This window comes from Sceloporus undulatus, chromosome 1 (assembly GCF_019175285.1).
Source record: "Sceloporus undulatus isolate JIND9_A2432 ecotype Alabama chromosome 1, SceUnd_v1.1, whole genome shotgun sequence".
NCBI classification, from domain to species: domain Eukaryota; kingdom Metazoa; phylum Chordata; class Lepidosauria; order Squamata; family Phrynosomatidae; genus Sceloporus; species Sceloporus undulatus.
In genome coordinates this window covers 253,272,208-253,296,092 of record NC_056522.1, presented here as the reverse complement: position 1 = coordinate 253,296,092, position 23,885 = coordinate 253,272,208, and the positions used below count along the sequence as shown (strand labels likewise).

Genomic DNA, 23,885 nt, shown 5'->3' with positions numbered 1-23,885 from the left:
GCCGGGCTGTATTTGGCCAGCAGATTCGGTGGCGAATTACATGCAAGAGAACCTACCTGCTCCCGAATTAGAATTCAACTCAGGAGAGGTAAGCCATTTTTTAAAAGCAGTGCATTAAACTCCATACACACTAGTATTGGGGACTAAATTAATTTGTACTAATTACTGACAATACAACTCTGCTCAAGTATATTTAACACATATTTTTGGGATCATTTCAGAATATCCTATCTGTGAACTTTGAATTTGATCAATTAACCTGTAAGATTGCAGGCAGAAATGCAATGTTCAAAACACTTTATTTTATAGGGAAATAGAACAACAGAGATTTAAAAGGTGAGGTCACCTGTAAAGAAGATGTAATCAAACTTGTTTTCCAATAATTTTGTTGTCTCTTCTTGTCCTCCTGTCACCACAGCAAAGGTTTCCTGTGGAAGAGGGGGGAAGGGGAGAAGGTTGACTTCCATACAGAGAAAACAAACCTATGTAGTAGGTACTCAAATCCTTACAGCATCCTTGAATTCTTAAGATTAAGAAGAACACAATGTTTGGTTTTCAAATAAAATGCATGGGTAGAACTGAACAGCCTTCCAGCGTTGTTAAACTGCAGCTCCCAGCAGCTGTAACCACACAGCCAATGGTGAGAAATGCTGGGAATTGAAGTTCAACAATACTTACATGGCTGCTCAGTTTCTACCCTTGATCTAATACAAACTCTTTTCCTCCATTTATATTTAATTCACCACCTGTATATCATTAATTCTTCTGCGTTACAGTAAGGAAATGAGGCAGGCCTTTTTTATTTCTGATTAGTAGGCTGTTAGGAATTACAAGCCCAGCTTTTAGGTCACTGTGATTTAGAAGCCCTGCCTATTTCATCCCCAGGATCATTTGAGGATGATCAAAGCAGGTCAGGAGCTAACAATACTGGAATAGTATGTGGCTTCTTGCTAGCAGCCTCTGTTAGTGAATGCTCCCAACTTTGAAAAAATGGCCACCAAAGTGAGTTCACGGACCCTCATTGGAGCTGGGCTGTACCTGGATGGTGGTTTTGAGGAGCATGCAGCTCAAATGAGGATTGAATTCGGCAGCTGTACAACACTTTATTTAGCTGTATGATAATCTCCCCAAACACACTGCAGAAATAATCCAATAATCCAGTGGGAACTGTAGTTTCGTGAAACATTTGGCTGCCTCTGTCAGAGAGCTCTGGTGTCACAATAAATGACATTTTCCAGGATTCTCTAGCATTGAGCCAGGGCAGTTAAAGTGGTCTCATACAATGTGTTGTGGACCTAGGGCTGGCTACAGGGAATACACAATGCCCATGTTACAACCAGGAATTTCAAGGTAATTAATTCCCCAGAACCTGGAGAATTTAATTAATTTCTTTCCAGGGATTTTGACTGAATATTCTGGTAAATATTGGGGAATTCCAGGGATTTTGGATTTTGGTAAAATATTCCAAGGAATATCTTCAAGGCTTGTTGGCAACACTGGTTACAACAGCTCCACGGGCTACTGGCCCATATCCAGGTACAATTCAAAGTTTGGGTTTTGACCCATAAAGCCTATATGATTTGGGTCCAGTTACTTGAAGAATTATATCTCCTTGTACAAGCCTCTTAGAGTACTATGATCATCTGGAGTGGTTCTTCTCTCTGTCCCACCACTTTCCAAGCCCTGTTAGGTGGGAACAAGGGAGAGGGCCTTCTCAGTGGCTGCTCTCAGACTTTGGAGCTCCCTCCCTAGAGGGGCCAGGATAGCCCTGTCCTTGCTCTCCCTCTATCAAGCAAAATTAGGTTTGTAAAGGATAGGATTCTAATGTTATGTGGGCTGTAGGGATGGCAGGCAAAAATGCATTGGTGAGATCCATCTCAGGCTCAAGAGCCAAAGCGTGCAGCAATTGATCTGGTGCCTCTGACTTGGAGAAGAGGTATGGTCTCATGAGAACCTTTGGTATATAGTCATACTCACTTTATGCAAATTTTCCTGTAAGGCATGGAAGAGATCGCTCTTCCTCTCATCCTATGTGGCGCTGTTTTTAAGGTTTTTATTTTTTTTAATGATTTTTAATGTTTTTAACATTTAATGTTTTAACTTTATAAATTGTTTAATCACTTTTTGAGTAACAAATATTGATATTTTTATCAGTCATTAAAATTTTCCATAATTTTAATCTGTATTGTTTCTAACTATGTTTCCAGCTGCCTTGAGTCCCATTATTGGGAGAAAGGTGAGATATAAATGAATTAAATAAATAAATGTCTGACAGGATGGGAATGTAGGCAAGTGAAATATCTGGATGAAAATAACACCAACAATGAACTGATCAAGACAACAAAATGTTAGCCTAAACCAAAAACGAAACAGTATAACAAACAGAAAGGTCTAGGAAAGAAGTGTTCACAGAGTAAAACATAAAAATAGTTTTAATGCCTAAAATATTCTGATGATGCAACAACAAAGATTTTCCTTACATCAAAATAAGCATCCAGGATACAGAATTACTGTAAGCCTGATTTATCCTGCTTACTTGTACTGGATGACTCTCTGGCAATAGGATAATTGTTTTGCTGCCATTACAGCTTTGTTTACCACTGAGGAAGACTCTTGTCGAAATGTGTTTGGATATTTTGATATTTTTTACTTTTAATGAATTTTGGAAATTTATATACACCTTGTCTTTTATGCATTTTGGCACAGTGTATTGCCCTGTTTATACACTGCTTATTTTGATGTAAGGGAATTCTTTGTTATCGCACCATCAGAATATTTTAGACATTAAAACTATTTTGATGTTTTACTCTGTGAACACTTATTTCCTAAACTTTTCTGTTTGTTAAACTGGATGAAAATAATACAATAGACTGATTAGGCCTTATAAACTCACTGGATCCAGATAGCAAGGCAGTGCTTCAGCAAGGAGCCTTTCGGTACAGCTGCTTATCTCAGAAGGTTTCAGAATCACACAATTCCCTGGAAGAAAAGAAAGACACATTACCATGGTAGGAAGAGATACAAGCCCACCCCATCCCTGGAACCAATCAATTAACCAGCCCACAACTGTGAAGAGGTCAATAGTCCAAGGGAAATGATTGTGGGGATTCAGCTGAGCAACACGAGATGGAAGCCCTCAAAATAGCTTCTCGCTCACCAGCTGCAATGGCCCCCACCAGAGGCACCAAGGCAAGGTTGATGGGGTAATTATAAGCTGCAATGATGAGGACCACACCAAAGGGGTCCTTGCGGATGAAGGCACTGTCAAGCTTGGTGGCCTATAAGGAAGAGAGCAGAAGAAGTCCATCCATGAAGCAAGTGTAGCAGTGTAAAAAAAAATAACAAATCAGGTTGTAGCAGCAAAAGCTCTCTTTTGGCCCGAGAATAAGGGTCCACTGTCAGGGTAGTTTCCAAAGTAGTCTTTTATCATGATAACATAAAGACAAATCTGTTTTACTCTCTGTTTTGGCTGTTTTGATGATGCAGGCATATATTTTAATCATCCCACAAGCAAATACACAGCCTTCCGTCACTTACTTTTGACTTTGTGGTTGGGGAAATCACTGAATATTGCACAGCAGATGAGATTATGGCCTTGGTGCCTGTTGTACAATTGATTAAATAATATGGGACCCAGCTTAATTACACAGGTGTAAATTTATGCTATGCTAAAACAGTACAGGATCTTGGCTCTTGCTTGTCTCAGAAGAACAACAAAATCTCAGGTGAATCTCCATTTTGGACTTTGTAGATTTTACATTTACATTATAAATACAGGAAACTAAAGGAGAGTTTTGGCATAATGTACAATAATTGCCTAAAACATAAGTAGACATCTATGACCTTCCAGCTGTGGTTGGACTGCAGTCCCTTGCATCCTTTAGCATGGATGCTATGTTGACTAGGGTTGATGGAAATTGCAGATATATACTGGCATCTTTACAAATATATAGATGAAGCACTTCTGATATTGTTGGGATAAAAGTCCCAGCAGCCCCAGCTAGTGGACGGCAATGGTGAGAAATCCTGGGAATTGCAGATCCACAACGCCCAGACAATATCCACACCAGATAAAGATAAACCCAACCCAGTTGCTCAAGATAGAGTGCATACATTGCTTTAAAAGGGGAAAGATACGAGATCCACCCTGTCCTTTTAATGAAATAGAACAGCCCCTGTCGAACTTCCTTCCATCAGACATGCAAGGTCACATTTCCTCCTCTCCCAAGTTGATCTCCTTACTAGATTTTTGGTCACATATTCATCCTTCATCCAACAGTCCAGGTTGTTAAGGGCATAATTCACTTCATTCTTTGTAAAGGAAACTTCTGTGAGCTCAGCTTCAAAGGCGGGCTGTAGGGAGGACAAGAAACAAATGTATAGGTGAGATCCACCTCAGGCTCAAGAGCCAAAGCGATCAGCAATTGATCTGGTACCTCTGACTTGGAGGAAAGGTATGGTTTCATGAGAATCTTTGGTTTATAGTCACACTTACTTTGCGCAGATCTTCCTGTAGGGCATGGAAGAGATCGCTCTTCCTCTCATCCAAGAAGCGACCCAACGCCTCCAACTGCTCTTTCCGATACTCTATAGATCGTGTTGTTCCTGAGAGCCATGTGGTACGTAGGCAGTCCACCAGGCCTTTGTAAGGGTTTATGCTGAGGAGAAAGACGGTTCTCACAGAATCAGAATACTGCAGAAGAAAATTCCTACACTCATACACAAGATGGCTCAATTATATGAACCCCATACCCGAAGCTAGGATCCTCCACAACTATACTCATTTTGTGGCTCCTGCTGTTTGCTTTATTTATTTATTTATTTGCCCTCTTCGCAAGCGCAATGCAAAAAGAACCTGCTTTTTGCAGGTTCTTTTTCCTCGCCGTTTGGAGGCTGAGGCTTCCCACTAGTGGAAATGGAGGTGGTGGCAGACTGCCCTTTTTTGGGCGGTCTGTATCCTGCCAATGTGACATCATGGTGAGCTTCAGACAGGAACAGGAAAGTACAGCTACTTCACTGGGCTTGATCAGAAGTTCACTTTCCTGAAGACAACTTCCTCAACTGCCACCACCTGCAACCATTCATAGAATCATTCATCATCACCATGGGAATGGAGGAAGGATTTTTTAAAATTATTTTTTGGCTTGTGCACACAGGACCTTAATCTATGAATGTTTATGCTACCAATTTATTTCTCTCAGTTACCGTCTCAAAGGTGCTACAAGATCCCTGTGCATACTAATTCAGAATAGAACAGCTTTGTTGTGAATTCTAAAAATACCCAGACATTGCATCACAAACTGGAACAACCACATAGGAATACAAATAGAATTTGCAACAAAATGATGCTGTATATCCTAATTCCTTAACAGGATTCCAAGAGATACAAACTCCTGCCAAAACAACTGCCCACCCGACAGCAGCAGTGAAATGTTAAGCCAGGCTCCCAACAGGAAAGAATTTCAGTGTCTACAATGTCTGCAAGCTGGGCATAATAATCTGAGAAAGGAAATTTCAAACTGCTGTGACCAAGGAACACAGTGAAGGAGAAAAGTATTCTCTGTCTCACTATTTCACAGGGGAATATATGCAAGAAACAGCACTAGAAACCCAATCATTTTCTCTGGTTAAAATTTTGAAAAAAGAAAAACTGATGACATCATTATTCAAACCTTTCAAGTACTTCCATCCAAGGCTTCTGAAGCGTGGTCACAATGCCATGATCATGGAAGTTGATGGAAGGTCTGAATGATGATGTCATTAGTTTTTCTTTTTTCAAATTTTTAACCAGAGCAAATCCATTAAGGAAAAAAAAAAACAGAATAGCTGTATAACACTTTTTAACTGTGAGCACCAGTAGATCTGTGTGTCAACAAACATACTGTGGATAACCCCATTTGTTCCTAATCTCCTCTTGCTATCAATGGAGTTTATCTCACAGGGGAAATCCTGTGCAGAAACAGGGGTTTAAGTTAGAAAGAACGCAGGTTAATTTCACATGACGTCGTCATTTAAGTGGTGTTAACCTGAACAGAAGGTAGATGGAAAATCTTTTTACTTTAGGAAAATCCCGAAAGTAAAAAGGAGTGGCTTTTGTCTACTTTCCATTCGGGTTAACACCAGTTTAACAATGACATGTGTGAAAATCAACCCATTTTTGCAGTTTTTTTCCAGCTTTTAAATCCTGTTTTTGCACAGGGTTTCCCCCATGTGATAAACTCTATTATCTCCTCCACTGCTCCATTCCCTAAGGCTTCCCTGCTTTTACAGCATTTATGACCTTCTACCTGCCTTCAGTTCAGCCCTAAACAACCTAGAGATTAACATTTTCTGACTTGTGTCATATTTACATAATTATACCCTTGTTGTTATTCATTAATTCAAAGAACTAGCAACCCTTCACATCACGAGGGGAGATTATGATGATGATTATATCATTTAAAAAATGCATCTGAAGGATGGAAACTCTTATTCCATTTATATGAGTACAGCAGATGGACATTCAGGAAAGGCAAGATAAACCCTAGTATGTGTCATTGGAGGTATGTATATTTGTTATATTATTCATCTTTATGTTAACAAGGAGCCGCTGAAACCAAGTGGGAAATCTCCTCCGGGGCCCTTTAGAATGGGGAAATGAAGGAAGGAGGAAATGCAAAAGATGTAAGCAGTGACACAGGATCTTTTGTAGAAATAGTACAAGGCATGCAAAGAAGCAAGCAAGCAAGCAAGCATAAAAAGGATTGATTTGGGGGGAAGCTATTCAACAAAAAATTTAACCAGGCTGGGAAGCCACCCAGCAGATGTGTTTAGAATACAGTACATTCTCATAACCCCTATCAATGGTCATGCTTATAGCTTAGAAGTAACATATTACAAGAAACTACAGTTACTGCTTTCTGTGTAGTAATGCATAAATTGTACGGTAAAGCTGCAATCCGATTCAGACTTAGGAGCAAGCTCCCACTGAACACAGCAGGATTTGCTTCTCAATAAACATGAACAGGATTGTGCTATAAGAGTTTAGATGGCAATCTAACCTATCTGAAGAAGTTTGTTGAATTTATATTGTTTGCTCAGGCCATAGTGACATTTTACTTGGTCCTAATGCAAAACATTGCTTTACTGCAGATTTTAAATTCCTATCTCCCAGTCTTCTTACCTACCACTTTAATACACAACTGGAAAGGTTAGGTTGTGGCTGGGGTTGAAGGAAATGGGTGCTGCATCCCAGCTGATGAATACATTGAAGTAGGTGATTAATTACTCCAATGAAACCCCCATGTATCATTTGTACATGTAATATTTTGGGGATTTTGAGTGGATTCTTCATGTAGATTATGAACTCTTACATGGGCATCAAGATCTCATTGAACTGGATTCTGTAAGTATGCATGATTAGAGAAGGACATTTATGCACAGATTTTTGTTTCAAGTTCTAGCTCTGTATTAAAGTTGTTTGTGCCTTCAGGTCATTTCTGACTGCTGGTGACACTAAGATGATCTTAACACAGCATTTTCTGAAGCTTAGAATATGTGACTCACCCAAAGTCACCCAGTGGGTTTCCATGGCCAAGTGGGGATTCAAACTCTAGTCTGAGTCATAGACCAGTGCTCAAACCCCTATACCATGACAGCTCTGTAGCTGCCCTTGTGTACACAAAATTGCCCTGACCAGAGGAACAGAGGAAGCAAAGGAAACACTGAGCTTAGTTATTATTGACTCTGACTGGCAGCTCTCCAGAGCTTCAGAAAGGTTCTTTTTCTTAGTTTAAATGGAGATTCCTGATATTCTCCCTCCCAGGTATTAACCAGGCCCAACCGTGCTTAGCTTCCAAAACCAGACAAGATTAGATGTTGAACTCACCCTCCTTGCTGATTGTCATATTTGAAACTCTCCTCCCAAAATTTCACTGAGGTCAGCTGTGGGTAGCTGCATTTTATGAGGAGCTGGACCACCCCAGACTTGTGTGCGGAGCCTGGCACACTTAACCCACCCTACTTCTGACCAAGATGCATGCTATAATCCCTCTAAAATGATGGAAATAACATCTGGAATTTGGGTCAAGTGTTTAAACCTGATTTAAACCCTGAGATTGTCATATTTCCCCTGTAATCCCAGTTTGTGATTACTCAACTAGAAAGTTCAAAGATGGATAGGGATATGTTACGTATGTCAAGGCTGAGCCCTTGTGTTGAACAACAAGCAGCCGATACACAACTGATATACTTAAACAATGCAATATTTTGCCAGTGGCTAGACATTCGGTGAGACTGACTGTCCCAAGCCAACAGAGGCAACACAATTAATAATTATTTGAATATTGATTCCTAAGTAATAAAAATCAGCCACAGGATTTGCAAAAATTACAAGGATCTTCCCAGTGTGAACTTTGGGTGGTGTAAACCCATTGGTTTTCACAATGTCTGTGGAGAAGCACAATCTGCATTGGAATATATTTTTGCTAACAGCTGTGTTGTCACCATTGCCAAAGACAAAAGTCTTAGAGTCCACATGGAGCAAACAGACAGTGGCCCTTTCACACTACACAATGTTTGCACTATAATTTCACTTTATTTGCCATAGCAACATCCTACAGAATCCTAATGCTTGTTGCAATGTTGTGATCAGTTTATTGACAGTAGGAAGGCAACAGCCAATTTGAATTATATTGGAACAGATAGCTAAGAAGTAGAAGGATGATCATTGACTTAAGAGAGCAGATGGGAAGGCTGAAGACAAGGAGAAGGGAACTCTGCATGATAGACAGTACAATACTCCTGTCAGTTGCCACTTTTCACTCTGAAAATCTTTATGCCTACACTACAGACCTCTGACAGACACTGTTAGCAAATGTTCAAGGTTTTTTTTCCATACCACAAAGACTGATCACTTGTTGCTTTTTTTAAATTAAAAAAAACAAAAGAGTTAAATTAAGTTTTAGATCTTAGATTTGACATGTATTGTGTATCCACTATCCTTAATTATTTATTAATAACTTTATAGTAAATGTAAGCAGAAAAACTCAATCCTACACAGATTTTCTCAGATGAATTGCTACTGAGTTCAATGGGTTTAATTCACTCTATATTCAAGATTATGTTTTTTAAAATACAAGTGCTTCTATTATGTTTGTATTAATCTTCCTAGGAAATATTTTATTTAATTATTGACTTGATATTCTGACTTCCTCCCAAATGGGAAATCATTATTATTCCCATTTGACAAATAGGAAAGTAGGTCTGAGAGAAAGTTATATCCCTAAACCCTTTTCATTTAGTTTCTGGTTGAACAAGCAGAGGGTAACTTGTTGTTAATCTTCCTGGGCAAGGCCATGTGCCTTTTTTACAACAGCAGGCATGAACTATTTTTTCAAGAACAAATCTGCAATGATGGGCGGACACTTATGCTGAACTTTTCCCTGTTAAATCACTGTTATAGTTTAGAATGTCCAGGGTAGAAAATGGTTGGCTAAATTGTCCCAGGAGCCAGTGTGGTGCAGTGAACGTAGGAGCATTATACTAGGATGCTGGGAAACCAGAGTTTGAATCCCCACTTGGCTGCTGAAACCCACTAGCTGATCTCGAGTAAGTCACATTATCTCAGCTTCAGAGGAAAACAAGAACAAGAGGAAACTTTTTCTGAACAAATCTTACCATATAATGGATTTACCTTAGGGTAATCAGAAATCAGAAATGACTTGAAGACACAAAATAACACAAAATTATCCCAAATCAGATCCAAATCAATACCCATTCACTTGGCTTTCTCCCTCTTCCTCATTCCTCTGTGGGCTGTGATCCTATGCAACATTTACTAGAGTTGATCTATCTGAATGTGTGAACCGAATAGAAAACAATAGTCCATTAATCCTGAGAGAATCTTCCTAACCTTATGCAATATCAGTTCCTTACCTGGATAAGGTACTATTCTGCTTGTTGTCGCTTTGTCTAGGAACGTCCTGGAGTCTGTGCTGTCTTGTATTTGTATTCCGCTGCCCTCCAGGGATAATCTGTACACCACCACTATGGTTGCAAACTCCAGGAACCCTTAGGCGGTTTCTTACACTTTGTTGTTCTCCAGATGGAGCATTCTGTGTGACTTCATTTTGGAGGGGAACTTCCTGGAGTGTGTGCTGTTCTATTTCCTGAGTTATGGAAATTGCATGCTGTGTGCCTTCACCTTGGTTTTGAACTTCTTGGTGTTGTCTTACATCCCACTGTCCTGAGAATATGCTTTGCACTACTTCACCAGCTAGAAAGAGATAAGAAAATAGTTAAGTGTGCTCTCCCTGGTTTATAAGAACAGTTGCAGGTGCTTCCAGATGTATTCTCTGCTATGTTTTTGGCTAAGAATGCCAAGTGCTTACCTCCTCCTAGGTCAGGAGGGAGAATTGTTAGTCTTCAACAAGTTTAAGGCTTTAACTTCAAGAAGCTCCTGCATGGCCAAATGTCTTCCCCACCACTGTCCCAGAGGAAAGAAGTTATGTTCTTGAAAAGTGCTTGATCAGTGGATCACAGCCACTGTTAATGGTGTGCTTTGCCCATGGAATCAAAACAGTTGTAAATCCTTTGTTGAAGAGGGAAGGTTGTGCCACAGCCCTTATTCTGACACATTAACAGATCTTCCACTATTGACACTTAAAGAGTATGAAGCAATTTAAATGATCCTGAGTATTGTCATTGGAAAGGTTTTTCAGTACATGCCATGGCAAGGTTTTTGTTTAAAAAATGAGGTGCATCTGACTCATTTATACTTGAATGGTAAGGCTGGGAGAAACAGGGGAGGCAATATTATTAACAAGACTGTCTTATCAGGAGACATTTGAGCTTGTATTGCTTAAGAAAACAAAAATAATCACCACAGAGGATTTTCATAAATTCAAACTTGACAACAAATAAATAGAAATAGTCAAAGAGTTTCCACACCTTGGATCCATCATTGATCAGAACAGAAATTGCAGTCAAAAAATCAAAATATTAGGACTGAGGACAGCTATGGGAGAACCAGACAAAATCCTAAAGTGCAAAGATACAAAGCAGAAGCATAGTCCAAGCCATTGTATTCTACATCACCATGTATGGAAGGACAGTGAAGAAAGCTGACAGTAAGATGTTTATCACACTATACTCTTAAAGTGCTACTATTCCACTTTGACTCCTCTAGCTGCCTCCTGTTGCATTCTGGGATTGGCAGTTTTAAGGAGGGGTATTTAGAATTCTCAGGCAGAGAACTTCTTTGCCTGAGAATTCTAAATACCACTCCTTAAAACTGCAAATCCCAGAATGCAACAGGAGGCAGCTAGAGGAGTCAAAGTGGAATAGTAGCACTTTAAGAGTACATGAATTTCAACTCATTTGAGATGTGGTGCTGGAGAAGAGTGCTGAGAACACCTTGACCAGTCAGAAAATCAAACAAATGGGTACTAGAACAGATCAGACCTGAGCTCTCCCTGAAAGTCAAGAATGATCAAACTGAGGCTGTTGTACGTTGGCCACATAATGAGAAGACACAATTTATAGGAAGAGACAATGATGTTAGGAAAGGTGGAGGGTAGCAGAAAGAGAGGAAGGCTGCATACTAGATGGATAAATTCAATCAAGGAGACCATGGCCCTGAGCCTGCAGAACTTGAACAGAACAGGTGAAGAGATGGGGGCTTCAAGGTTTCTCACTCATAGGGTCACCATGAATTGAAGTCAACTCAAAGGCAGTTAACAATAACAACAACAACAAACGGCTCAATGTCTTTATCTTCAACCCAAAGCTGGTTTGGATGGCAAAATAAGACGGGTGTGAAGCAGTCTCAGGCAATATCAATGTGCCTGCCAACAGCCATGATTCTTGTTCTCTACCAAAAATGCCATTTCTGCACCCAGAGCCATTCCTACCATTAGGCAGAAAGAGGCAGCCACTTCAGCTAGCAGATGTTTGGGGGAGGGCAGCTGTGGGGAGTCCTCTGCCCACGTTCCTCCTGAATTGCCTGGCCATTCTTTGCTGGGCTCTGAGAGCCATTGTGTGCTGAAGGGTGATGCATAAATGTGATGGATCTCTTCTTCCAGGTTGGCCCCACAGTTCCAACCCCTAGGGAATCCTACACCTGCCCTTCTTCCTCCAGTTCCCCTCTTTCCTGGACTGGGTTTCTGGGCATCCAGACGTGTATGGACAAGTTTGTGTATTAGCTTGTGTTCTTTGTAGTAAACATGACCACCCTTAGATTCAGGGTTAAAGAAGACAATCTGAATCGGAGTTAACAAAATAACAGCCCCTAAATTCTCTATTATTTCTTCCACTTTTAGTCTTCTCCTTGAAGTGGGCTTTCTAAAGTTAGTAGTAAATACTTTAACAAGTTCTAGTACTTAGTTCCAACCATACAATTGTTTCCTGGCACACTACACACAACACTAGCTAACTCCCAGTCTCATGGGGGGGGGGTCAGGTCTGCCTAGTGCCTCCTTCACTGTGCCTTTCCCACTGTCCTTGGCTGGTCTTCTTTATAGTATTTAGGAAATTTGTTTCCATCCTGGCAAAGAAAAACATTGGTGTTGATATTTTTAGGAGTTAAACTTGTTGTCAACTCATTCTCTTCAGGTTCAAGTCATCCATCTTTGTTTCATGTGCCCTTTGCCTTTCTTTATTCCTCTCTCCTATTTTTCTTAACTTACTCTCATATTCATTTTCCATTTCTTTCTCTCTTAAAGCTAGCCTAGCCAGTTCAGTTCAGTTCTTTATTTTATTTTTTCATACTTTTCCCTATCTGTGATTTCAGGCATGTTAGTGTCTAAACAGCCTCTGCACACCGACAGATAGATAAATGCTGATCTCAGGGCAGAGTGGGGATGTGGCATGCCCCAACACTGCCCTGACACCACCGTCATACCATGCGCCTGACCACACGGTGTGTGGATCCTTTGGCACTGCACCCAGATGATGCAGTGCCAAAATGAGTACCAGAAGGTGCTGCCATGGTGGCAAAGGCACCCTTTCTGTGTCTCAAAGAGGAGCCAGATCAGGGCTGTGGCATGTAGTTGTCATGGCCCTGATCAGCACTGAAAGGGGCAGCTACAGGACCCCCCTTAGGGGCAGTCTGTTCAGCCCCTAAACCAGGGGTAGACAAGCTTTATGAGCCAGGGGCCAGGCTGCTGTCCCTCAGACAACCAGGGGGCCGAAGCCAAAAATTAAATAATTAAATAATTTTAAAAATTAATTAAATAAATAAACCGGGACGACTGTAGGACAAAATTTTCAAATGGAGGACACTTTTTTTAAAAAATGGAGGACATGCAAAAAAATTTGCTGATTTTAAAAAATATATATTAATATAAATGCATGTTTTGGAGGCTTCTATAGACAATTGCCCCCCTTGCCCGCTGCTTGCCCCCTTTTCCCGCCTCCTCCTGATAGGCCAAAGGCCCCACACCCTCACACGAGAGGCCAAAGGCTCCGGCGGCAATCAGCGGCAGGACCGGGCGGGGGCCGGTCCCAAGGCCTTGCCGGGCCGCATCTGGCCCACAGGCCGCAGGTTGCCTACCCCTGCCCTAAACTCTCAATTATTTCCTCCACTTTTGAAGTGGGCTTTCCAAAGTTGGTTTTACTTGCTTGGGAGGCATACCATCAGTATTTCCTTACATTTACACAAAACGTTTACCTTAAGAACTTTTACTTCCGCTCTGGTGCCCCAACAAACTACAATTCTCAGAATTCCATAGCATGGAGCGATGGCAGTTAAAGTGGTGTCAAACCTGATTAGTTCTGCTGTGGGGATGCAGCCAGTCAGAGGCACACTTCAGCAACTAAAACTATTACCTCAGGGATTACCATTCTCTCTCTGTAACACATCATTATCAGCACACTTCTGCCAACTGTCCAAATATAAGATCTCTTTTTTGTCTTTCCTTCAACCAAACAGGTCTCCTTACTGGATCACTCAGTCCCCTCACTCGATCTTTAAGTCTGTGGATCTTTCAATCATTTGAACCCACAACTTGATTACCAGAAGTCCGCTTTAAACTAACTTGCTGACTTCTGGGCTCTGTCATAGTGCCAGAGCATTCTGTATACAGAATGGAGGGGATAACATGGTTTCTTTTGCTTCCGTCAGTAAAATATCTAGATACAGTACAACTTTACCCATCTGCACACCACCACATCCTGTATTACATTTGTCGTGTAATTTCATAGTCCTGTGTGCTAATCAGTATGACCTGGATACTATATAGCCTTTCCTCCATCAAGCAACATTGATAGAGTACCTGGCTATACTCTTTGTTTTCTTAATCATGGGCTCACTGGTGTCCAGTTTTAGCTCTGTTATATTTATTTCAACCCCACCAAGGGCCCTTTCAGATTACACAGTTATAGTGCTATGTTTCCACTTTAACTGACATAGTCTGCTTCCTACAGAATCCTGGGATTTGTAGTTTGGTCAAAGGCACTAGAGGTGCTCTCTGGCTGAGAATCCTAAATGCATTCAAGGCAGTTTATAATATTTTCCATAACAATTCTTTGGAAGAATGGAATGTTAGGTAGAAGTTAATTATATTAATATTAAATATAAGAACACAAAAGATATAAGATATGAAACCTAAATGAAGAGGGGATGCATAAGAACTAGAGTTCAGGTGAACATCTAAACAGCTTTCATGTAGCCACCTAAATAAACTGTATTTGCCCATGCACTTATTCCTGGAAAATGTTGGGCAACTATTAAGAGCAATGTTGCCTTTTCAGACATCTCCTAAAAGGGATGAGCATAAGTTTCCTTTAAAAACAAGTTCTGTTCCCTGGCAATTTTTTAAAGAGTTTGGCAGCTGATACATGGAATTTCCATTAAAAGCTGAAAACTCCCAAGTGCAAGCAAAATAGGAGCTGATTTCTCTCTCTCCTCACTTCCCTCTCCTTGTATAAACCTGCTGCTTCCCTGCAACGTACATTTTAAACATTATTTTCTGGAAATCCCATGGCAGTCCCATTATCTAGCAGTCCCAAATGACTATGTGTTTGAGTTTTGTTTCTATAAGACTTGTTGTCTGTCATACTGCTTAGTTGTTAGTCAATATCAAAGGCAGTTCCTGAAATGCCTAAGCCCTATCATGATTGAAGAACTTGTGTGAGTCAGTGTGCCATGTGAATGAGAGTGGACACATAAATTGCTTTGTTCCTCCTTTTCCGCCTCCTTATGGAACATGGAAATACAGTCAGCCCTCTGTATCCATAGATTTTTTATCCATGGATTCAAGCATTCATAGCTTGAAAGTATTTGAAAAATATATAAATTCCCAAAACCAAACTTTGATTTTGCCCTTTTATATAAGGGACACCATTTTACTATGTCACTGTATTTAATGGAACTTGAACATCCACAGATCTTGGTATTCTCTGGAGGATCTTGGAATCTGCAAATACCAATGGCCACCGTACATGACTTGGCATCTGACACTAAAAATCCATAAAGGGGGCATAGTGGTTGGCTAAATTTGGAGACTTCCATCTTCTGTAAGAAATATTTTCCTTGTATACATAAAAAATAATGTGTGCAGAACTCTTAGCAGAAGGCAGGAAATACTGTCCTGCCTGAAGAGAATGGAAAATTATTGAGGCCTTCATACATTTCAAGAATCTTATGAATTGGGACTGAGTGTGCAGTGAATGTCCCAGCTTTGCATTTAGTAACCAAGGCAGGGACGTAGCCAAGATTTTGGGAAGGGGAGGTCCAGGCTAAGTGCCACCATTATAATGGGGCTTGGGTGCGATGGCGCAGCAGCACGCACCATTCATTTTATCTAATGGAAGGGGGGGTCCGGACCCCAAGAACCCCACCCTTGGCTACGTCCCTGACCAAGGATGCTGCCCATATTATGTGTCACAAGGAGATGCTGTCCTGGTCACATTTGGAGATTATTGTAATTCTACCTGCTTGAGAACTGGCCAAACTAGTCTTGAAGTAGCAAAGCACACAGCTATGAAGAAGCAGTCTGGCTAAAGCAAACTGTTTCCATCCCCCAATTCTGAGACTTGTAAGGCTCAGAAATTGAAGTGTCCGGTCAAGAGCTTGGAAAAGTTGCTATTTTGGATCACAACTGCAATCCACTAGCCAGCATGGTCCCACAACTTGGATGTTTTTGTTTTGTTTTGTTGCGGGATAAAATCAATGGGGTTTAGTTTATCAGGGGTTGCTTGGCAAGATAGCTACATTGAATCTTTATGTCCAAAGACATTTGATGTATGGTTTTAATCTGTATTCTGAAATGTTTTTATTCAAGTTTTATTTATGTATTGCATTTTTTATCCTGTATTTTGTATTTGATATTGCAATTTTTACCTGTATACCGCTATGATCAACACGGAATAGTGGTTTATAAATTATTATTATTATTATTATTATTATTATTATTATTATTATTATTATGCCTGTAAATGTGTCTCCAAATATCAGAGACTAGAGACCAGTTAAGGCTGAACAGGAAGTGGCTTGTGGACCTGGTCTGTACTAATCCTAAAGGTGTGCTTGGAATGATATTTTTAAAACCTAACATATTGTTTGTTACAGTTTGTATGGGAATGTCTGTTTTAATCAGCATGTCAACATTGCTCATTATTTTACAAACATTGTGTTTTCTTCCATAATATTTAATCTTTTAAAAGACTATTTTTTATTTTTAAAAAGGTAAAAACTCCAGCATAGCAAATAAATAAATAAAACAACTTCTCCCAAGAAAACTTTTAAAAGGAATTTTTAAAGCATCAAATAACATACTAGCATTAATGCTTAAAAGCTCTTAAAAAAGAAAAAAAGACTTTCCCAGTGACTGCTCCCAGGTATGAAATTGTTTTTCACTGAAAAAGTCTGATTCGCCCTTGTTTTCACTCTCCCAGCAAGCTAAGACCTTACTATTTAAACACGTTCTTTGATTTTTAATCAGATGGCAGGACTGTGTTTGAAAGTGCTATGCTGTGCTTTTGTATGTTTTGTATGTCTTGTTGTATGTTTTGAATTTCAATGTATTTTAAACTCTTCTTAACTACATGCCTTTAATAGAACTATATTAATTGTTTTTAACTTTTGTAATAGCTGTGGCCTAAATACCCTAAAGTACCAGATCCGTCTGATCTTAAAAACTAAGCAGGGTCATTCTTGGTTAGTACTTGGATGGGAGAACACCAACAAATACCAGGTGCTGTAGGCTATATTTCAGAGGAAGGAAATAGCAAAACCACCTCAGACTATTCTTTGCTTAAGAAAACACCACAAAATTCATGGGGGTCACCATAAGTCTACAGGCAATTTGAAGGTACACACATACAACTTTTCTAAAAGAACTTTTTTTTATAAACTTTTCTTTTAAATTGTTGTATCTTGGGTCCCATAGTGGGAGAAATGTGGGGTTTATACTGATTAAGCAAATATAATAATAATAATAATAATAATAATAATAATAATAATAATAATAATAATAATAATAATAAATTGTTAAGCCCTTGCTTCACCCCCGAAGTAGTGCATTACAGAGAAATTAACTGCTTATAAGACGTCACTTCCAACCTGTCTCACCAGACTACAACATGCAGATCTGAATGTAGTTATCGCTACTAGAGACAGATGGTTCCACCCATTCCCACTTCCATATACTTTGTGTTAGCTACCACAAAATTTTGGTTAGTTATTGTTGGAAGCAGAATACCACACCAGATAGACTTTAATCTGACTCAGAAAAACAGTTGTCATATTTAAATCAGGAGTTCATGAAGTAGCCAAGGCTCTGCTTCTTGTCACAATACTTATAGCAGTTTTCCATCTCATCTGATACCAACTATCTCCCTTTCATTTCCTTCTTATACTTTGCGGTTTCTCTTATGCTGTTTCCTGGGCCTATGAAACCAGTCCTCATGCATCCCCAACCAGCACCAGTCCTTTGGGACAGTGGCCTTCCTTAGGTCTGTTACCTGAGAGAACCTTTTAATTAGAGATACTGGAAGAGTGAACCTAGAATCTTCCATGCGCAAAGCAGAAAAAAAGTTGTTGTTTTTCAGCAGAAGGGGCACAATCAGGTAGAGAGGAAGGGCTGATTCAGAGCAACATTACAGCTGAAAGATGGATGTTTTCTCCTGCCAACCTGGCTTTATAATTGTGTGAGTGGGGTAGTGAATCTACTCTGGTCTGTAATCCAAAATTTAAAGACACTATCCAAGGTGCTGAAACATCCCACTAACCTGGGGGCCACTAGTTGTCACTGCTGTACAGGCATTTCAAGGAAGAAGGAGAGGCTGTTTAGCCAACAGGAGTTAAAATGAGCAAGGAAGAACTTGGCATGGATCCCTGCCTGATAATGTTTCACTGTGGGGGCAGATGCCAGGAGACTGTGTGATGTTGCATGTTTTACAATATATTTTCCAAGTGTAAACAACATGGATAATTATAGGGCTGTCATAATGTCTACATAATTTCTACAGATGAAGCTCAAAATTTCCCCTCAGGCTGATAGGATATTATAGTATGATGTACTGCTTTTTCCCCCTCAACACAATCCTAAATCAACTGACTCAAAGGCAAATCCAAGTGGAAGTGTTTTATGGTTACTCATGTGAACTGCCTTGGGAAGATTTTGGCCTGACATGTGGCACAGAATTATTTAAAACAAAATTAAAATGAAAGTAAATATACAGAACACCTACCCCCATGTCAAGAGTTTTCAGGATCATAACCCAAGCCAAATAGCCTCTAACACATTACTCATACCAAGACTTGCAAGAAATGTAGGAAATGGAGCCTGGAAATTTTCATTTTGGAACTATAAATCCCAGCAAGCATAATCATGCTGGTTGAGAAATTCTGGGAGCTATAGTCCAAAAATAAACTTTTCCAACTCTTGTAGACAATATGAGCTAGCAGAATAAGCTGAGACATCCTTTTCTTGGAGCACTAGCATCTCTCTCAACCTGTAGCTCTTTCAGGTAACCAGACCTCCGCACCTGTCAAAGAGACAGCACTTACATGGATTGCCAGACATCACTGAAAAACTGTTTCCCGGGACCATGTTAGCTTATTTTGTAACTGTTTTCCTCCGTAGGATTGGATATAGCTCCTGAGTGCCTTAATATCTAGGAGATTATGGATGTAATCATGGCACCATGTCCAGGCAAATGAGCCTTGTTTAGCAGGACCACAGCAGGCTCATAGTGAGGATGTTATTTCTTTATTTGTGTCTTCAGGTTGACCTATGGCAGCCTCATGAATTTCATAGGGTTGTTTTAGGCAAACTGTACTCAGAGATGATTTGCTATTGTGTTCTTCTGAAATTTACCCTGCAGTATCTGCAATTCCTTGGCATTCTCCCAAACAAGTACTAACCAGGGCTCCGCTTCCAAGGTTAGATGGGATATGGTGCCTTCATGATATTTAGGCCTATCATTTTTTTATTTAGGGCACCCTAAACACTAACATATTAGTCAGTCTTTAAGATCCCACTAGACTTTCTGTTGTTTCCATTGTGAGATAATTAATTTCCTGAATTTTATTTATTGGGGTGGTTTTATCACCTTGACACACTAAATGTACTGAATATAGAACACAGCAAGGGGCTTCAGTCCTTGAAGCTTATGCCAAAATCATTTCATTAGACTTTAAAGTGCCTCGGAAAAAGACAATTTGTTGAATTAAAATAGAAAGTCTGGCAATTATAGCACCCTGGTAACTTTAACCTGGGATAGATTAATTTTCATTGAAATAGTAAACATGTTACACTTAATTTTAGAAAGGTGGACCTCAAAGACTAAAAAAAAGCATGGTGCCATACGCTTTCTTGGACTACTGCTTTGTGTTAATTTAATTCAGTTTCAGTTACATATTCAAACTGTGATTAAACTCAAAGTGAAAAATATCAAATTTGTGCAGATGTTAATATATTTATACTGTATACTGAACACTTAACATCTATTTGCTTGTATGTTTTTATTTTATATTTACAAATGTATTTATGTAGGCAAATGAGAGAGAAAAGGATAGATCTTTAACAAAATTGAAATTATTAGTGGATACAATGTTATCCAAGGCTACTACACTCAGTTTCACATGTCGATTTGTAAATGCTTAGGAGAATTTATTAGTGTTCTATATGGATGTGCATTCAATATTAGTCATCTTCTAACAATCTATTGCCCTGTTGTTCACATTACTTTACATTATCAAATTACTCTTTACCAGGACAATAACAAATATTAGTATTCTTAGTATGAATTAAGAATTTTGAAAAATTAATTTGAATTAGTAGGTATGAAATTATTCCAGGTTTATCTCAAAAGTAAACAATATCGCCAAGTGCAAAAATGTGTTTTCATTCTGCCAGATGCAAAGGCACAAATGTACAAGAATTATAATTTCTCCCCTAAAATAAATGCAAGTAGGAAATTCGTCCTTTCCCAAACATTTGCTCATAACAGGACAACTAGTAGCCATTGCTGTGTGCCATTTAGCGCACCTCCAGAGGAAGGTGACCAAAATGGTGAAAGGTTTGAAAACCATTGTGAGGAACAACTTAGGGAGCTGGGTATGTTTAGCCTGGAGAAGAGAAGGTTAAGAAGTTATATGATAGCCTTGTTTAAATAGTTGGTGTCATATTGAGGATGGAGAAAGCTTGTTTTCTGCTGCTCCAAAGAATAGGACATGGAACAATGGATTCAAACTACAGGAAAAGAGACTCTACCTAAACATTAGGAAGACCTTCCTGACAGTAAGAGCTGTTAGACAGTAGAATATGCTGCCTCAGAGTGTAATGGAGTCTCCTTCTCTGGAGGTTTTTAAACTGAAGCTGGATGGCTATCTGTTGAGAGTGCTTTGATTGTATCTTCCTGCATGGCAGGGGGTTGGACTGGATGGCCCTTATGGTCTCTTCCATGATCCTATGATCTATATCAGTTTTCAGAATGCCCATGGACTTAGCAGTTTACAGATGGACTGCTTCTGTCTTTGCCTTTGTCTAAAATGGAAACTGTTGTTTTGGATCATTATACTTCTTAAGCCCAGTTTATACCCTTCCTTGTAACCATTGGGAATTCTACAAAGTGGCTGACAAATACAAAGTCAATAATTGTGGTTTGATATGGTATGTGACAAGCCAGTCAGCCAGCCAGCATAAAAAGAAGGGGAACGTCTGGGAATTGGAGTTAGTGTAGTTTAAACAGAAACTGAGGGTTAATCACAAAAATTGTATTTAGAAATTAATTTTGATTGCTAAAGGCAGTATGCTAATTTACACGAGCATTTGCTATTTCAGATACTCCAGTAAGCAACACCTATGTAGGCCCATAATTTTGCTGAGGGACAATTCTGAGGAGAGCATGGATTTGAGGAAGACTCAAAGGCATATCCTACACTTCAAAGTGTTTCTACGACTCTCAAAACAAGTGGGAACTTGCTACATCAGCACTTATATTAAGATCCATTGTTGAAAATCAAGAATAGAAAACCCTGTGCCTGTAATATAAAAACAATATCTAAGGACAACAAATCATAAAGCTAATCAGTTGACATAATATCAGTCTTGAAAAACAAGACCATTATATGCATCCGCAGCCTGGAAGTAGAAGAACCTCTTGACCTAGCATGAAAGGAATGACAAAACTGGGACTGAGCAGTATATACCCTTCTTTTCAAGAGTGTTAGGGAGTCACAACTGAGAAGGTCCTCTCCCTTGTCACTGCTCTCCGAACCTCCCACTGGAAAGGAAGTTACCTCAAAATCAATAAGCAGATGCCTTTGTATCTTGATATATTTCTGTGTTCTTGCCTTCTTCTATAAAGACATTCTTAATCGTCTGTATAATGACTTAATGCTGTCATTGTCAATTAAACTATGACACTGACAGTTTCTGTAAGCCACCCTGGATAAATTTTAATTTGAAGGGTGGAATACAATTTGTTTACATGGCTATTGACACAACACATTTTGATGCCTTGTTGTCTCTGTATTTCCTGGCAACAATGAACAAAAGTCCTTAGAATGTATCTAGCTATGCAGTTGAGCCATAAGGGCCAGGCCATGCAAAATCATTTCCATGTGATGCCTATTGGATCCTATGGGAATGTTCCTTATTCCCATTTTACAGCTAAAAACCTCAAGACAAAATAATGTATAACAGTTTGCAATGACTTCCTGTGACTGAAGCAGGGATGGGAACCCTTTGTCTCTCAGATCAGATAAAAAGAGCTGAAATACACAACCAGTTGCTTTTCTCTGACTCATTCAGTGCACAACAACCCCACAACCACTGCTTGCATCCAGTCTCATGCCCATTTGAATCTCTCATCACATAAAAAGAATTGCTTAGATTAGAAGAAGACCTTCTTTGCAGCTCTCCTTGCAGCTAGTCTCCTCAAGTTCCAGTTGGGCTATGCCTAGCATCCATGTAGAAAGCTTACTTTTTGGACTACCAGTTCCAGACTCATCAACCAACATCTCTATGGCTGGAAGATTCTAGGAATTATAGTCCAAAAAGTAGTTAGTCACCAGGCTCTAAGCAAGCTATATATCATCTAATCTCCTTTTGTGTTTGGTACCTCTTTCCATTGCTGCAGATGTGTTCCTCCTCAGCCTGTTCCTCTGCTCCTTTAGTTCTGGCTTGCTGGGAAGAAGTCTCAGGCACTTTATGTGTTTCTTTGATAAGTGCCTTGGATGACTTTGACTCAGCACATTGTTACCACTTTGTATTCCCTGCCTTACATACCTGGCAATGGTGATTGGGTGCTGACCAAAGCCACCTAGTAACTGATTGGAGCTGTAGAAATTGGGGTGGAGTTTCTGCCAAAACCACAAGGATAAGAAGGGGGTATTGAGTGCAAAGGATATGACAGGGAGGGTTGGGTAATTCATATAGAGCACGTGGAAGCTGAGCTATCCTTATGGAACTGGATGGAAAGAAGCCAAGAATGATAAGTGTGAAGTCAGGAAGAACAAGAAGATCCTAATATAATGTGAACACCTTTTCAGGGAGCTGTGCTAATTGTGGGATTCAGGGAGTTATGGTCCAAAAAAGTGTCTTTCCCCTTCAAGTTTTGAATATTATTTTTCTTTGCAGGAGAAACTTGAAATATGATAAGGAAAGATCTTGTGCTCTTCATAGGCACAGTGTTGGGAGATGTTTCCTTCATGTACTTCTCCAAATGGAAATGCTTCCCCTTCTGTGGACCTCTGGTCTAGAAGTTTCAAAATGTCTTTTCAAATAGTGCTCTTCAAAATGTCACTCCACTCATGAGCCCCAGGGGCAGGGGGAACCTTCAAGAGCAGATACTCCCTCTGGCATATAGAGAATCCTGGATTATTATTATTCTTAGTTTTAAAATACTGGAAAGAGTTGTGATTTTGAAATGTCACACTTCAAAAGCATCATAATCCTGCACATGATGCAGAAATCCTGCTTGCCCAATCTCCCTTTATCATCATATTTTTAAATATGATTAAGTTGCTGGGAAAGGTGTGCTGGATGGTACAGGCAGGACAAAAAACTTTTGGCACATTTACTGTCTACAGTGATGGTTGCGTATGCAATCACAGGGATCTGCCTTATGATTTCTTCAGCAATATGTGGCCGTGTGGATGATATAGAATGGGTCTGGTGTCAGCCTCCAAGAATACCTCAATTCCAGAGTGATGTGTGTCCAGACGGAGGACTTGTATTAGTGCTATCCCACTCCAAGTTATCACGCTTGTAGGGAAATTGCAATTTCCCCCTACATTCTGTCCATAGTAATCAAACTGACATTAGTGTTGTGTCTGAGAAAGGAGAAGGTTCAACTCATGTGAGTAGCTTTGCAAGAGAAAGTCCAAACAATCCTTTTTTTAATTTTTTTTAAAAATTAGGCTATGTGTTTATTCATTTTTGCCTGGTTGCCTA

The 23,885-nt window shown here is 39.7% G+C and overlaps 1 protein-coding gene across 1 annotated transcript; it reads right to left on the bottom strand.

Annotated features, from left to right (window-relative positions):
• Window positions 1–329: 329 nt before the first annotated feature.
• LOC121926112 (aldehyde dehydrogenase family 3 member B1-like) lies at window positions 330–22,643 on the bottom strand. Its single transcript, XM_042458779.1, has 7 exons — window positions 22,552–22,643; window positions 9,916–10,255; window positions 4,496–4,658; window positions 4,243–4,353; window positions 3,158–3,278; window positions 2,894–2,979; window positions 330–428 (listed from the first exon to the last, which is right to left on the bottom strand). The coding sequence occupies exons 1-7, from the start codon at window positions 22,559–22,561 to the stop codon at window positions 330–332; spliced, it is 930 nt and encodes a 309-aa protein (XP_042314713.1). The 5' UTR covers window positions 22,562–22,643.
• Between the last annotated feature and the right edge of the window lie 1,242 nt (window positions 22,644–23,885).